The sequence below is a fragment of the Propithecus coquereli genome, unplaced genomic scaffold, assembly GCF_000956105.1.
Source record: "Propithecus coquereli isolate 6110/MARCELLA unplaced genomic scaffold, Pcoq_1.0 Scaffold210, whole genome shotgun sequence".
Lineage (NCBI taxonomy): Eukaryota > Metazoa > Chordata > Mammalia > Primates > Indriidae > Propithecus > Propithecus coquereli.
In genome coordinates this window covers 2,726,872-2,744,292 of record NW_012146079.1, presented here as the reverse complement: position 1 = coordinate 2,744,292, position 17,421 = coordinate 2,726,872, and the positions used below count along the sequence as shown (strand labels likewise).

General features: G+C 42.4%; 2 protein-coding genes across 5 annotated transcripts in view; one reads left to right on the top strand and one right to left on the bottom strand.

The window, feature by feature from the left end:
* The window catches only part of AKT3 (v-akt murine thymoma viral oncogene homolog 3), a 295,324-nt gene that overhangs the window by 262,846 nt on the left and 15,057 nt on the right, over nt 1-17,421 (top strand). The window contains exons 12-13 of one of the 4 annotated variants that reach the window (XM_012644381.1): nt 2,954-3,056; nt 15,193-15,246. In XM_012644381.1, coding sequence (XP_012499835.1) covers nt 2,954-3,056; nt 15,193-15,236 — 147 coding nt within the window. In that variant the 3' untranslated portion in view covers nt 15,237-15,246. Of the gene's footprint in view, nt 1-2,953; nt 3,057-9,646; nt 15,273-17,421 lie in introns of those variants that run through there. The other 3 variants (XM_012644380.1, XM_012644382.1, XM_012644383.1) reach the window with 3 other exon arrangements.
* Nucleotides 14,883-17,421, bottom strand: part of SDCCAG8 (serologically defined colon cancer antigen 8) — a 222,434-nt gene continuing 219,895 nt past the window's right edge. The window contains exon 18 of the mRNA XM_012644378.1: nt 14,883-15,223. Within this exon, the coding sequence (XP_012499832.1) occupies nt 15,194-15,223 (30 nt within the window). The 3' untranslated portion in view covers nt 14,883-15,193. The remainder of the gene's footprint in view (nt 15,224-17,421) is intronic.

Here is a 17,421-nt window from a genome sequence, read left to right as displayed (position 1 = left end):
CCAATATTTTGATTCATATATGCCAACAAGAGTGGTGGAAATAACCACAGTTTTTAAGGCAGTTAAGATACCATAATTACACACACACAAGGAACTCTCAGAGCTAATAAACAAATTCAGTAAAGTTGCAGGATGTGAAATCAACATAGAAAATACATTTATTTCTATATATTATCTATAAACACTCCAAAAAGGAACTTAAGAAAAACAATTGCATTTAAAATATTAATAGCATCAAAAAGAATAAAATATTTAAGAATAAATGTAACCAAAGAAGCATAAGATTTGTACACTGTAGACTATACAAAACATTGCTGAAAGAAATTAAAGAAGACATAAATAAATGGAAAGATATCTCATGGTTATGGACTGGATACTTAAGATTGTTAAGATGATGGTACTACTCAAAATGATAATATAGATTAAATGCAAAATTTTTTCTTGGTCTTACAGTGGAATACTATTCAAGAGTAAAAAATGAAAAACTTGCATTTATGTATATGAAGAGTGATAAATCTCAGAAATACAAACATAGAAACAGATTACTAAGGATATTTGGAGAATGATACCACATTACAAAAACTGAAAATGGGTGGTGGTTAATGGGTGAAAAAATATAGTTAGATAGTTAGAATGAACAACATTTGATAGTACAACAAAGTGACTATAATCAGCAATAAGTTGCAGGCCTGTAGTCCCAGCTACTTAGGAGGCTGCGGTAGGAGGATCACTTGAGCCCAGGTGTTTGAGGTTACAGTGAACTATGATCACACCACTGGACTCCAGCCTGGGTGACAGAGTGAGACCCTATCTCTTAATAAAAAATTTTATTTTTCAAAAAAAGTCCTTGCCCCCATGGAACTTGTATTGGGGGTGAGGTACAATGATGGTGACAGTAAACAAATACATGTGTGTTATGTCTGTCTATGTATGTGTACGTGTCTGTGTATCAGATGTTGAAAAGTCTTGAAGAAAAACAGCGTGAGAGTAGAAAGTGATGGGGAGTGTAATTGTTTGACGTAGGAAGGTCCGGAAAGACCTTGGTAATAAAGGGATCTTTGAAACAGAGACTATTTTAATCTCACCTGTAATCTTTTGAAAACTGTTTTAAGATATGTTTCAGTTTTTTAAAGTTACAGATGACCATTGTCTCTCTCATCTACAAGGACAGGAGCTTTCTCCTAACTTGAAGGCAGATTTAAATTTTTGGAAGCAGATGATAAGGGCCGAAGTAAGCAAAACCTCCTCCCAGTGCCCAAGAGAAGCCCATTTTGGCCAAAAGAATTTCTCGTGTTTAACTTTTGATTGGAAAAACGAAGACCTATTTTGTGAACATCTGTAGAATAGTACGTCAGAAGGAAACTCCCAACATCCCAACCAGAATCTCAGTCTCCCAATTTCCTGCCAGGTAGGAAGGAAAAAATTACCCCCTAAGTTTTCTAAAAGGGAAACCAGAACTGTTACAGTCTGTATCACCTGTGGTGTTCTGTGCGCACGTGCGTGATGCTGGTGAAGGGACGCGCTTACCTGAATGGAAGAGGGAGAGTCCCGCCAGTGCAGTGGCACGCTTGTGTTCAGTGACCCTAACAGAGCAGCGGAGGTTCTCGTCACCGCTGGCAGAGGAGCTTGTTCCAGGTGGGGGATTAAGGAAGCCGAGAGAGGAGCCATTGTGTGCTTCAGCAGCCACTCTCAGCTGATGCGTGGAACTTGGAGTTGGTTCTTCCCCAGAAGAGTGCTTGCTAGCAATGGAGACCTCCGAGGAGCTGTGTCCTGGGGGCAAACAGAGAGAATGATTGAAGGAGGTTAAAAATGCTCTGCATCGGGTGCTGCAACTGCTGTGTGCTCCTTTACTTTGACAACATGCATCTAACACTGCTCATCCCCTGGTTTTTAAAAATGTAGTGTGTCTAGAGAATAATTTAAAGATTTTTGCCTTTATTATTTAACATAATTTGGTGACAGAGTGGAGAAATGTATTGATCTAAAGCCAATTGTGTATTTCTGTTTCTGTAAAAATTTTTATAAAACATACTAATTTCTGTCATTCTGTTTTCCACTTCTTATCCCTTTGAGAATTGTATTCCAAAAGCGGCCTCTCCTGTTCTGACTGATACTCATCAGAGCATGTACTCTGTCTCCCGGCCCTGGGACTGGGCGCCACTTGTCTCTTGAGGCCAGGGCCCTGAGAAGCACCTTCCCTGCGCCTGCTCTCTCCCAGCGGAGGAGGCTCATGGGGCTCAGTCTGCAGCAACCCAACACCCCTCCCACCCCCATGCTCGAGGCAGGACCTGCGTGCATGAGTCCAGCTCTGTCAATCCTAGAGTAGTTACTCTTAGTCTTTTTTGGGTCTTGGTCCCTTTTGAAGATCTGATGAAAGCTGTGGACAAAATTTTGCATGTAACTTCAGAGGCTGCTACGAATTCCTGTTCCAGGGGAGGGGCAGGTATTAATTCCTATCTCAAATAAGCAGAGTTCTCTAGTTCTCTGCAAAGTATAAAGGTACAGTTCTTACAATGCATGAAGGCGGCATCTATCCGTGACCTACAGAATACCTTTATTATTAAATTGTATTTTTAATAATAACCTCTTCAGCTAGACACTAGGAAGAGCCTACATCTTGTCACAGTGGTATCCATCCACAGGGTTTTGTATGTATGTTTGTTATTGAGAAAAAAAATAGGACAGATTTTTTAATGCCTCCTTCCTGCCCTGCTCTGTGGTTCTCCTTTGTTGTTTCATGTAATCTATCAAATTTTATCCAGAGCAACTAAGGACCCATGTTGTGTTTAGACTGTTGACTGGGAAGCCAAACACCACATCCACCTTACACAGTGACTCAGCATTGGAGATTTTTGTACTGTTCATTTAGTGACTTGTTCTCTAGTTTTGTCCTAAAAATGAACATTCCTAAATTGAAATCAGTTAACATAATTCTTTTTCTTTCTTCTTATAGCTTGTACCTCCTTTTAAGCCTCAAGTAACATCTGAAACAGATACCAGGTATTTTGATGAAGAATTTACAGCTCAGACTATTACAATAACACCACCTGAAAAATGTAAGTACATCTGGAAGACAGTTGGTTACATTCTAATATGGTTGAAGAAAACAGTCTTTTTAAAAGATCATTTGGTATTTTCAAGATCAAATTCTACAGTGACTTATTCCATTCCATTTTAAAATGCACGATTTCCAATGTGGAAATATCAAAAGACAGGTAGCTGCGAGAAAGCTTTTCTAGGTAAGAAAAATTATATAGAGAGAAATTTTAGATGGAATTACAGACTAGCCCTTCCTTACTAGTCTCCCACAGTGAACTTTAAAACTATTAAGTAAGTAGGAGCCCAGAATTGGCAAAATTATGAAGGTAATGTATGAATGATCAAGGTCTGGGAGACCTTCTCCTGCCGACCAAGGTCTGTATCTGTCATCATTAATTTAGGAATGAGGATGAGATTCAGTTTTGGGGCAATATTTGGATAGCTTAAAGAATTCTTCAAGTCACACATTTTTTGGTTCACACAGTAGTGTCATGTTAGTTTTTCTCCTTTTTTCTTTTATTTACTTTCCTACATTTCTTCTCTTCTCATCTCTTTTTAAAAGGCAGGTAGTTGACAGTGCTCATGAACACGGAGGATCCCTGAGAGGGAAGGTGGGAGTTCAGTGAGATTCCAGCTGTGGTTGCAGTCAACAGATGTTAGTGTCGAACAGCAAACTGGGAGTCATCTAGGAAAAAAGTCTCAATCTGGGCTTCATGGCCTGGTAGCAAAGGGACTGCAAATACCCTGAAATTAAGCATATAATTATGTGTGCATCTGTGCATTTTCTTCCTTTCTTTAAATTGGCAAGAAGTTAAGAACCTCCTAACTTTCATTTTATAAGTGATGAAATTGAAACCCAGAGCTAAGTTAAGCTCGCTCAAGGTCCCGTAGTTCGCGTCACCCGCAGCCAGTAGCAAGGCTTACCAGCTTGGCGGAGGCCCTGGCAAGTTGTGAAATGTCACTGTGTTGAGTGGGCCACTCACAGGGTATCAACTGTGGGGGGGCAGTGAGCGTCCACTCTGTCTTATGCCACTGTTAGAATTTTAGAGTCATTAAGAGCCAAAGACAGTGTTGGAAAGCCCGTGGAGTCATGGGCAAGTAACTAAGGGCTGTATGAGTACAAACAATGGGCACAGGCCTCGACTGTGGCCCCAGCACGGACTGTATCGTTAGGGCTATAATTGCCCGAACTGCTGGGTAACACCAGCGGTTGTTGGATTGGCCCGTGGGCAGTTCCCACCGTCCCCGTCACTTGATCATAACCCTGATTGTAATCAGACCGTATCATTCCTCTGCTTGAAAGCTTCCAGTGGCTTCCCATTGCACTCCAGATCCAAAGTGCTCACACGGGCTTGCACAGCCCTGTCGGACGCGGGCCCCATCCACCTCTCCGGCTTCTTCCCGCTGCATCTTCCCCCCACTGTCCCAGCGTTCCAGCCGTGCCTTGAACATGCCAGGCTTCACCATGCCCTGGGACTTGGTCCAGCATTTGCTCGTCTGTCTGCCTAGAATGGTCTTTTTCCCGGATATCTGCATGAATGGCTCTTTCTTATTCCTCAGATTTGAGCTTAAGCGTCACTTCATCAGAGAGCTGCCTTTGACCTCCTAGTCCAAAGGACAGTGCAGTCTGACAGTGGTCCCTCCGACTCTTACTTCCCTATATTGGCTCCTTTCCTTGCCAGCATTTTTCTGGTTAATCTGTTTCTTTGTTTACTATCTTGTTTCTGCCACTAGAAAGTTCTATATCTCTGAGAGGAAGGATCTCGTTTGTCTTATTCACTGCTAACCCCAGCTCCCAGCTAGCTGTCTGTCCCGTGTGGGCCTTTGATAATTCTAGAGGAATGAAAAAGCAGAATATGGTAAGGACCTGGGGCTTCAGGGCCAAGAGGAGGCCCAGGCTGGCCTCCCCACTTGATAGCCACAGTGGGCATTGGGATAGGAAGGTCTTGAACATATCTCTGTGCACCTCTTTGAGTCAGTTTCATTTCTTTTATTTATTTTTTATTTATTTATTTTGAGATAGGGTCTTGCTCTGTCGTCTGGCCTGGAGTACAGTGGCATGATCATAGCTCACTGCAGCCTTGCTCAAACTCCTGGGCTCAAACACTCCTCCTGCCTCAGCCTCCGGAGTAGCTGGGACTACAGGTGTGTGTACCCACATGGCCTGGCTAATTTATCTTATTTTTTTGTAGAGACAAGGTTTCAGTATGTGGCCTAGGCTGGTCTTGAACTCCTGGTTTCACCCAATCCTCCCACCTCGGCCTCCCAAAGTGTTGGCATGAGCCACCACATCTGGCCCAGCCTCTGGCATTTGTAGACTTCTTTTTAGGACAACTAAACATGTTACTTTGAAAGTCACGGAAACAGGTAGGCTCTGTAAATGCAAAGCCACGTGGAGATATTTTACTTCAGAACACTAAACGCAAAATCCCAGTTTGGGAGATAGAGTGAGGTTGAAAAAGCTGGGACTGAGACCTGAGGAACCTGCCTCTACCACTTACTTACTAGCTCTGGGACATGGCTGGCCACTTTGTCCCCTGGAGAAGAGAGTGCAAGGCTGGGTATTCTCTGGGGGCCCATCTTTGCCCTGCTGTGCCTGAGAAGCCATCTCTTCAGGAAAGGCACCTAGACTTTTACAGGTTTGAATCTCCCTGTTCTCAGTTTTGTTCTAGCACCAGATTAACCATTCCGTGGTGATACTTTGTGCTGTGATCCACTCCATGATGGGTGACAATAGGCCCAGCACAGTGAGCACCCAGCTGAAAGGAGTGGGCGTGGGTGGGGGCCAGGGCTGACTGGATGTGGTGCCTGGAAATGTGAGGCCAGCAAGGTCCCAGCAAAACAGTTTCAAAATGGATTTGGTGCTAAGTAAGATAGATTAGAAACGGTTACACACGTCTCCTTACTTGTCAGTTATTTTTCATGACTGGCTTGAATTTCAAAGCCTTAGCTGCCAAGGACCAGAATCTCTTCAGAATTCATCTTACCTGCCTTATCCCTAACTCTATCCCCTGTCCTGATGAGAATTTGTCATTCGTGTGCCTTTTATTGCCGAATTGCTACAACTTCTGTCATGAGGTGTTAGAAGGTGTTTTAAGTACCCCAGCACGGTTTCTAGAACATCATTTGATCCTAGTTCCTCAGCTTCACTGATCAACAATATAAATCAAGTATGTTTTTCCTGGCATGTCATATTTTATCACTAACAGCAGCTGTGTTCTTAAAAGAACATATGTCATTTCAAATGTGGGTCCTGCAGTAGAAGCCCCAAGACCTCAGTGCCTTCACAGGATAATAGGTCCCTGTCTAGATTGAGCCGTTGCAGAAACTTCCAAGATGTGATTATCAGAGTCCACCTGCAGTTGCGGGCCCATGAAAGGCTGGCTTTTGTGGGTGTCAAAAGTGGGGTGTGGCCCTGCCCTGCCACTGGCCCCTGGATGGTGCACAAACAAGAGCCCAGCGATGTCGTCTGTGTCTGCCAGGGCACACCACAGTCTGGGGTAGGGAGGGCACTGCGGGCTTGCTGTCTGGCGTCCCTGTCCAGGGTGTCTAGAAGGGAAGTCGATGAAAGAGCTCCGCAGAGCGTGGAGGGCAAGGGTAGCGCTGGCAGGGCTGCTGGCGCCTCTGTCCAGCAGCCGCTCCTGCCGCTCGGTGCCAGCAGGTGCCACGGGGCTGTGCTCGGCAGCTCCGGGGTTCTTTCAGGGCACAGGGGCAGTGTTTTTAGTTTGACAGTCCCTGGATATATCCTGGATTCCCTTAAGGGGTAGAAAAAGGAGAATCAGTGAAACCTTGAACTGTGATTACATTTAACATAATCTTTTCTTCTCGCAGCTTTGGACAGCAGTGCTGGTAAGAAACTGTTGCAGTTCCCTAACTGCTGACACACAGAGGTTTTGTTCATAAAAGTCCACAGTAGTACCATTCGTTAGCAATTGTCTTCCCACTTGCCACCTTGCTTTATAAAACAGAATGGAGTTATTTTTTTAGAACAAATCAGCAGTTAGAAAGGCAAAATGTTCCATTTTCTACAAACAGCTGCAGTAACATGCCAGATTGTCCTCACTGGTGTTAATTAATTGAACAGATTTTGGAATGTGTCGTCTTTCGTTATATCCATTAATGGTCCTCTGCCTTCCTCTTACAGAAAAAGAGATTTTCTTTGAGATCTGGTAGCTTTTACTGCCATATAATTACATTTGTTAAATGCGCTAAGAAAATTAGGCAACCGATGCTCCTTGGATCTGTGGATTCAGACGTAACATAACATGTAGGGTTAATCCTTTTCTTTTTCCAGATGTGGTTTTTTTTGAACATAGTTCATGTTCATTATCATCTTTGACCCTATGAACGTCCTTTCATAGCAGGAACTGACCTGTGTGCGTTGGCTGGGGTGACAGGCTCTGACTCAGCGTCAGCCGCCACCACCTCCAGCCCCCTACCGGTGCAGCCCCCACCCAGGCTGGCAGCTCCTTTCAGGCCGTGATCAGATATTTGCACCTCACTGTCACCAAGCCTGACAACAGAAGGGAGCCAGAGTGATTGAGGGTGACGGAGACATCATTGGCTTTAAAGAGTATCAAGGTGTGGGACTCGCAGGGTTATCTGTGCAATTTAGAGTTCTTATATTCAGAAGCGTGATGAATTTGTTACTGAAGTGACAGGTGAAAGCTCTCTTTTAATTCTCAGCTGACATCCAGCAAGAGCTCCTGCTCCTCCGAAAGGAGGTGCGGCACCTGCCCCTGTTGAGAGCCTGGCTACCCTGGGCCCCAGGCTCCCGGCCCCGGGAGCCAGGGCAGCTTCTGTCCCTCACTGGCTGAGGCAGGGTAGCACCGGGTTTCCCACGCTGGCTGTCCAGGGCTCGCCACGCGTTTGCTGTGCAGAAGCACTCGGCAAAACAAAGCTGTTAGTGGGGAAAACTGTTTCTTTGAAATGTGACTGACACATGTCAGAATCTGAACAGTAAGATTTCAGCTGCCTTTTCCTAGAGAGTCTTCGTACTTCGGGGCTCAACAGCAGACATGCCTTCCTTCATTTCCCAGCTCCTTCCATCTTTAGTGTAGCTAAAAATAACTCTGAAGGTATTTCTCTAGAAGATACATGCGACTTGCTTGGTACAAACGCTGGACCCAATATTTTATGAGGAGGCAGAGATTTCCCCCAACTCCCACAGTCTCTAGAAACGCTGACTGTGTTCACCGTGGTCTGTTTGCAGAGAGGGAGACGCCCTCGGTTAGGTGTCTTGCAGGACCAGGGAGCCACAGATGTGTCTTGACGGATTGATTCCTACCTAGAACAGGGATATTTCTGGTAAATTAGAGGTCAGAGATTTTTATTAATGGCTCCTTGATCCCATTTCTTAGAACCTACTGCATTGGGAATCAAATACTAAAAAGAACAGTGAGGAAAGAAAGGAAAAGAAATGCTGCTGCTTCTTCAGACTAAGGGGAAGGCAAAGCACCCTCCGTGGTCGGGTGACGGGGTCAGTGCCCCAGCGCAGCGGGATCTGGCCTGCGTGCTTCCTTTCATTACACACCTTGATGCTCCCTGGAGAGGCCAGGAAAGTATTAAGTAAAAGAATTGGTAATATGCTTCCAATGTGGATTTGAGGAAATGAAATTTCTTTTTTTTTGCTTGAAGAAAAAAAGATGGAGTATTTGAAAAACTCATGTATTTTGACTGCAGGACAGTATAGGATGAAGTGAGCTTGGAGCAGAGCAGGGGAGATTGGAAATGGACTGCCTCCCCGAGGGGACCGTGTTCAGGGCTCTGGCCGTCCGTGGGGCTGAACGGCGCTCGGCCAGCGCAGACGCACAGGGGCCACGTGCAGGGCAGCGCGTCCTGGCGGTGCGGGTCGTAGCCAGAGCAGCCAGGAGAAGAGGGCGCGCGATCCTTTGCGACCTCTTACGTACGGGGGAGGGGACGTGCAGGGAGGGGCGCCTTGGTTGTCGGCAGCCTCTGTGGCAGCCTTCCAAACGTCTTCTCCCTGCCGGTTTCTTGATGAACTAGGACTTAGATGCTGACATCTTCCCCTCTTTTTTTTTCACTTAGTCTCCTTTTGCTAGTTTAAAGTTTTATCAGCAAAATTGGGAACAGTGAGTAAAGCCAGAAGTTAGATGTTGAATAAAGTTTCATAGGAAGCTTTACTTTGTCATCACCCTGAAGCACTGTGAAGAAAAAATACGGTCACTTGCTAATGCAGTCTTTATAGACACTTTGGGTGCTGTAGGTTTCACTTACTTCTATAATTTTGACATACTTGGGTTCACGAAATGGAATGAAAGGTAATTGAAGATTGTTCCTTCTCATTAAAAAAATATGATTTCTTTAATAGTATTTTTCCCAATTTCATTGAGCCTTGAAATTTTGATGTCTTGAAGATGATTTTATAGTATTATTTCTTCATAGACCATGTGTTTATGAAAATCATAATGAAAATCATGAAAATTTTTGAAGTATAATTACTATATGTTTTCTGATAAACACAGGTTTATGGGAGTTACTGCCTCTGTTAATCTTTCCTATCTTCAGAGTTAAAAAAAAATACTTTTACAGAGATAATGATGCAAAAAATAAGTATAAAATTAAAATAGCTGTTTCCTGCCCACAGATGATGAGGATGGTATGGACTGCATGGACAATGAGAGGCGGCCGCATTTCCCTCAATTTTCCTACTCTGCAAGTGGACGAGAATAAGTCTCTTTCATTCTGCTACTTCACTGTCATCTTAGATTTGTTACTGAAAATGATTCCTGGACATCACCACCAGTCCTAGCTCTTACAGGTAGCAGGGGCACCTTCCGACATCCCAGACCAGCCAAGGGTCTTCACTCCTCACCACCTTTCACCCACATGAAAACACACATATACGCAAACACACTCCGATTTTTGTTTTTGCATGAAATTGTATCTCAGTCTAAGGTCTCATGCTGTTGCTGCTACTGTCTTACTATTATAGCAACTTTAAGAAGTAATTTTACAATCTTTGGAAGTCATGAGCCCACCATTGTTCATTTGTGCACCAATAGTCATCTTTTGATCTTTTAGTTTTTGTTTTTCCCTAACAGTGAAGGCTAAATGAGATACACTGATTCTAGGTACATTTTTTAACTTTCTAGAAGATAAATCAAAAACTAATTAGACTAAGAAGATTTAGTTTATAATTCAGAACAAGCAATTGTGGAAGGGTGGTGATGTGCATATGCAAAGCTTTAGTAAAGCCTATCAGATCAAGTCTTAAAGTAGGCATATATCACTAAGATTTGGCTGGAATTTATTAGGAAGCATTTGAGAGAAGGACTGAACAACTGTTGAGATACACATATATTTTAAATTCCTGGTGGATACTGCGGAGGAGGCCTGGTATCACACGTGGACGTCAAGACTTCACGGGCAATTGTGGGCAAACGAACACTGTTCTGCCAAGACGTGAAGGCGTATGCGCAGTCTGCGTCACTTAGAGAGTCTTATGATACAGTTTGCGCCAGAGAGCATTTTTCCCCTGTGCTTGGAAACCTTTTTCCTTCTTGATATTTATCACCTCTGATGGCTGAAGAATGTAGACAGGTATAATGATCCTGCTTTTCACCAAAATTCGTACACCAAGGTAAACAGGTGTTTGCCTTATTTGTTTTAATTTTTTACTTTCAGTTCTATGTGAATTAGCTTTTAAAACTCAGATGTTAAAACTTTGAATGTCCTTTTACGATTTTGTTTATATTGCAGTAGTATTTATTTTTTAGTGATGAGAATTATATGTCATGTTAGCAAATGCAGCTCCAACTTACATAAAATAGACTTACTGCAGTTTCTTTTGACCCATGTGCAAGGAATGTACACGCTGATGAGAATCATGCACTTTTTCTCCTATGTAAAAAAAAAAAAAATTGATAAGGCTCTGAAATGGTATATGTGTTAGAATTTGGCTTTGGGAGAAGAGATGCTATCATTCAACCCCTTGGTGCTAAAAATGAGAAAATCCCCAACTACTCAGGCCAAGGGGTTAAATGAAACCAATTGAAGTTGAGCAAAACTGATGTTTGCTCATTTGAGAATTGAAACGTTGTGACAGCCTGGCAACATAATGTAATGAAGAAAATTGAAACCTGAATGATGGTAAGAAATGAACTTTACTTGGCAAAATGAACACATCTTGAGTATTTAGAAAGTAGGCAGTAAAGGTTAAGAACCTGGTGTGTTTATTGTGATCATGGTACATTTATCACTGAATTAAGCCATCAGGGAAAAAAAAACAAAAAGAAAACACCTCCAGCTTTTCTTTTTCTGTATATACTCATGTCCCCAAATTCCAACATTTCTCACTGAAAGGGGACATGTATGCAAACCTCATCTTTCTCCTTCATTAATGATGATCTTCAGATTAAACCCTTTGGTGCTAGGAGCTGACATTTTCCAAAGCAGTCTATGAAGTCCAAGGGGCTGGGGGCCATTCTTACGGCAAACAGAAGGCCTTCCCACTCCGTGGAGTGATCATGGAAATGTATTTTAGTTAAACTATCTGACAGCTCCCAAATGGAAGACTACAGCATGACGTAGTATTATGATTGCATTGTATGAAAGAGCAAGTGACTTTCTACGTAGGATGAATCACATTCATATGCAGATGTCTTAGCCTCTTGACGCTGGAAGTGTGGATCTCTAGCTATGAAACCACTGCTGGCGGTGGGCAGGCCACTAGGACTGACGGGGGTTAAAGGGCATTTTACTAAGGCAGCTAAGACATATTTAGACGTAGATTTTATCCTAATTTTTCATATTTCTACCTGAGTGAAGTTCATCCTTAGTACCGAATAGGAAGTTACAGTTAAATGGTAGTTCATTCTGACTTACACACATAGCTTACCTTTTTTTTTTCACTTGGAATTATGTTGAACGTTTCACTTTGACAAGAAAGTAGACTAGAAGGTATGTCTTTTAAGTTGTCTTGCATCCATTATGTGAGAAACTGGCGAGAGGAAGAGAAGAAAGCTGAGACTGGCTGAAGTTCAGAGCACTTACTCCTTCAGAGGGAGAGCATGACACCGAACACTAAGCACATAGCTTTTTGTCGTTTTGGTTTTTCCCCCAAATCTTAAGGTGATTTCCATGACCTTGGCCAAGGACACTTCCTGAAGATTAATGACCAGCACTGATAGTGCCCCAGGCTGGCCACTCCTCACAGCTGGCGCTCAGCCCCTAGCCATGCCCGGGGCTCGGTCACCTCTCCCCTCTGGGACACAGTTGGTATCACACAAGGTGTTTTCTTGGCTTCGATTTTGAGAATCCCTTTCTTTCACTCCCAGATCTGTCAGCTAACATGGAGGAACAATAGAAAAACAGAAGTGTGCAGAGAAGGAGATTTCTGAAACTTCCCTTGTGTTGCCCATAGCTGTAGTTTTGGGTTCTGGCAGGTGGAACGGCCTGAAACCTGGAATCATTCTGTGAGAATGCAGTTCAGACTTTGTGGACTCCAGCTGGTACTGTCATGAAGTTTGAACTCTTGTCATAATGCAGCCATCTTGGAGGAAATTGGCTATTTCCGCTTGGATTGTTGGCAGGGTCGCTCTCAGCTTTGCTTTCTACACTAATTCTGTAGCATTATTCCAGTATTGTTTTCCATTTCCCATACCTGATTTCCGGCTTCTTAAAGCTGACTGTTCTTGCAGGGGCCACTTGCTTCTCCTAGAGTACAAAAGTAAGGGCCTTCCTTACTAACTGCAGGGTCTATATATTACACCTCAATGTACACACTTTGCTGCTACTGTTTGTACTGTCTACAGTAGAATTTCCTAATCTTGCTCCTGGTAGTGCATTACAGGCAAGCATGAAATGTAAAGTATTTATTTAAATAAAAAGAAAACCTCTAAATTGGTAATTGAATTACCTCCCTGTAGCTTTATAGTTTGTGACATTTCTTGACCTTGCTAGTTCTTTCATTAGATCCATGCAAGATCTAGTCATCTGGTTAAGGATTTTAAGCAGATGCAAATATGAACCCAAGAAACTGTATTACTATTACTGTTGGTCATACTAAAACTGTTTATTTCCTTAAGTATATGACCCACAAGGATGTGAAATAACTACAAGAAACTGTTTTTGTACACTGTACATCCTTAGTATTTTTACACGTATATGATAGGGATGCACATTATTTTCCTTCGTACAGACAGCTTAAATAAAGCACTATGTCAATCTGCTACTTCTCTGTTTGTTGTTGTTGGATGTGGTTCTGTCATCTCAGAAAATTACTCTTTTCTGAAAAAAAAAAACTTTTAATAGCCCCACCTGGCATTAATCTACCCTGTATAAAATGTGATAGGAAAATCTGTAAACTCCTTATAGCTCAAAACACACATGGGATTATTTTTACGTCAATAAAATGGAAACAGTGCAGTTGTACAAACTCTGACGAAAGGCTACTTCCAAAGGGGAGACGCTCACCTCTCAGCAGTGGGTTTAGGACAGATCTACTGTGAAGCCAGGGACGGAGTAGGTCTTAGACCTTGGAGATTGTTCAGATCTAATAATCTTTACAACAAATGGTTTGGACCCAGAATTCCTTAAGGAGTGTAGGTCATCATCAATGTCTTCCTGATAATGTACTGCTCTGCATACTTCCTTTCCTAGAGTGTATTTTTAACACTTCATGGTAAATTAACAAACTTAGACATAGGTAATAGAGAGTAGGATGGCTGGACTGCAATCTGATTTATGTTGAATCATTTTGGATGGGGCCTTTTTCTGATTTTACCTCATACAGCTACTATTGTAGAAACTTGGCTTTGCTCCTATGACTAAGCCAGCTAGAGGAATGGCTTTTGGGACCAGAGTTAGTCAAGCATGTACATGTATGTCACACAGCCAGATCTGAGGGCATTCTTACATGTGCTCTTCTCTCAAAACCACTGGGCTTGACAGATCCAGGAGGCTAAAATAAAGTGACCTCTATAATTCTTTAAAGGTGCTATTTTTAGAATATTGTATAATTTATTCACAGTATACCTAAAACAGAATTAAGGACAAGTAAAATCTTATGTGACAGCCTTTATGTCTAGCACATTTGACGAAATCAAAACCTTCTGAATCTGAGTAGAAGTTCTACTATTTCAGGCTTGAACCTTTTACATGCTCAAGAGACTTGAGTGGTCTCTGTGTGTGTATCATGTCGCCGCCTCCAAAGCCTATTCCACATGGATTCTGAGAGGCAAGGCTGGAATATGGTGACCTTCGATCTGTGTTGACATGATCATGGCCAGGATCACTGGCCAGGAGAATAGCCTAAGGTCAGGGACTTGTCCAGCTGCAGCCTTGCCTTCAGTGGTTCGTTGTCATTCTCAAATACAACACAAAACTTTCAGTGTCCATTTTTATTACTTTAAAGCATTTGAGGGCTTAACTGTGTATAGTAGAAATACTATTTTAGACTAAAATAATGATCTGTGTATAGGTATTTAATATACTCTAAGTAAATTTTCTAATTTCACTAAGTATGTTTTTAGGCTCCTCTCAAATACTGCATACTGAAGAAAAAATCTGACACCACCAAGCCAAAGATGCTTTTTTGTCTGTTTTTGTTGTTAACAGAATGGAAAGAATAATGCGTAGTGCTTCCTGGTGTCTCCTGATTGTACACAAATTGGTAAGATGCTAAATAACAATGGAGTCTTATGGGATGTTGATTAAAGGCAAATAAAGCTGAAAGATGCTACCTAGCTCAGAAAAGAGAAAGAAAAATGAATGGCAGGGAAAAATTTCCTCTTTAATACACTTTGGCCTAGTTAAAATATGTGCCTTTTCAGTGTGTTTTGTTCATCACTACAAGGTATCAAGGAAACATTACAATTCAAGTCTTTAAAAACTTCATTTATTGAAATTCATATGTACCACCTAGCATACAAATGAGCAGATTTAAAAACATAGTAACTTCAAGCCATTTCTGAAAACATACACCAGGAGCTCTCCTCATCTAGTGTCAGACTTCAGCTCCAGCCCGTCCTTGGTGCCGGGACGACGCATGTGGAGATGAGGAACAGCCCCACTGCAGTCTGAGGTGGTGTCACCCTGGGAAGGTCGCGGTGCATTGTGGCATATCAAGTATAAATCAGATGAATGTAAATATCTCTTTGTAAATCATTTATTTCACTCTGTTCCATCCAGGTCAGCAATCAGATTGTGGCATGCTGGGTAACTGGAAAAAATGATAATAAAAAAGTAAGTTTAAATAGATCATGTTCTTCAATGTGATTTTTCTTCTCATTGCCCATTTAGTCACTTTTTATGACTAAATTTTTGGAGACCGAAAGTTTCCCTTGCTAAAAATGTGGAAATGACATGTAACCCATTGTAGGAAAAGCTGTGCCTTATCTTGACCAGACATCAAAGCCCTTGTCACAATGAATATAAGGCTGTTGTAATGCTTTAAATTTGAAAACAACGTGTAATCAGACATCTGTGTGTCTATTCAATAAGGACAGTCTGATGTTAGGACGTGGCCAGAGAACCATCTCTTCCACAGTCCAGGAAAGGGGACACTGACTTGTGCCAGAATCTGTTTATGGAAAATTAATACGACCTTATGGTGGGTAGGAAAATCTAGAACAAAAACAGGGTGTTAGGCCAAGTGCCCTTAAGAAATTCCTGATGAAATGATACAAGCTGAAACTTCAAATCTTTTAGCTGCAGTTTAATATATGTAAAGGCATTTTCACATGGAAACCTCTTACATGCTGGGAGGGGAGACTTGGTATACTGTGATCTCTTTAGTTTTCAACAGATGTAAGTGTTTCAAAGACACTTCATGCAAATTGGGTTGAGAGGAGAACCCCAAATTAGGGAAGTAGCATCAAAAACCACAGGAAATAGTTCCATTCCACAGAAAAACGTCTTGAGTACCTACTATGCTCTACATGGGAAGATGACTAAAACACAGTCCTTGTCCTCTAGGAGTGTAAAGTCCAGAGAAGAGCCAAGGTGTTATTTTCCAAATCCCAGTTTTCACGTCAACAGGTAAATCAGAATGTGGTGCAGGGCCAGGGTCCAGTCTAGTCACTGTTTAGCAAGGAACCATCTTCACGAAAGAGAAGAGAACCTGGCGCTCCCTGTGCAGATTTGCTAAGCTGGACTCCAAGGAGGGCTCTTGTCAACCCAATTTGAGCCATGACAATGAGGGAAACTGAAATCAGAATTCACACAAGAGAAATACATCAAAGTCAATCTGTTGCCTTTTTTTTTTTGTAACATCTGTATTTAGATTTAATTCACATGCCAAAATTCGCTCTTTCAAAGCATACGATTCAGTGGTTTCTGTGCATTCATGGAGTTGTGCAACCGTCAAAAATATGGAACGCTTCACGAATTTGCGTGTCATCCTTGCGCAGGGGCCATGCTAATCTTCTCTGTATCATTCCAATTTTAGTATATGTGCTGCCAAAGCAAGCACTGTTGCCTTTTTTTAAAAGTGAGAAAAGGTAATGTTTATATTTCAAGTAGATTTCCCAGTGTGTGAGAGACACTGATGATGACTTTAATGGACAGGTCTGTGAGTACTAAAATGGCTTCGCCAGGGTAACGAGAGTATTGTGTGTGGAGCCTGACCTCACGCAGAATGCAGGTGGGGGCTGCAGCAGGAGGCTGGACTCCAGCCTGAGTAAACTCGGGCTTCCATGTGCATAGCCCTCAGGGTGGGCCTCAGGAAGTCTACTTGCCCTGGAGCCCTGCTCTTGCAGCAGGGGCTTCCTTCTGTCCTCAGTGGAATACCCCCAGCACAGAGGCTGCCCCCAACTCAGTGTAACCATCAAACGTAGGTTTCCACCTAGACCTGACCTGCCTTCCAGTCTTTTTTTTTTTTTTTATTTCAGCATATTATGGAAGTACAAATGTTTAGATTACGTATATTGGTCTTGCCCCACCCGAGTCAGACCTTCAAGCATGTCCATCCCCCAGACGGTGCACATCGCACTCAATTACGTGTGAATATACCCAACCCCTCCTCCCCCCTCCCATCTGCCCGACACCCAGTGAATGTTGTTAGGCGTTGATTAGTTAAAACCAATTTTCTGGTGAGTACATGTGGTGCTTGTTTTTCCATTCTTGGGATACTTCACTTAGTAGAATGCATTCCTGCTCTATCCAGGAGAATACAAAAGGTGCTACATCACCATTGTTTTTTGTGGCTAAGTAGAACTCCATGGTATACATATACCACATTTTATTAATCCACTCATGGATTGATGGGCACTTGGGTTGTTCCCACATCTTTGCAATTGTGAATTGTGCCGCTATAAACATTCGAGTACAGATGTCTTTTTTATAGAATGTCTTTTGTTCTTTTGGGTAGATGCCCAGTAATGGGATTGCTGGATCGAATGGTAGATCTACTTGTATCTC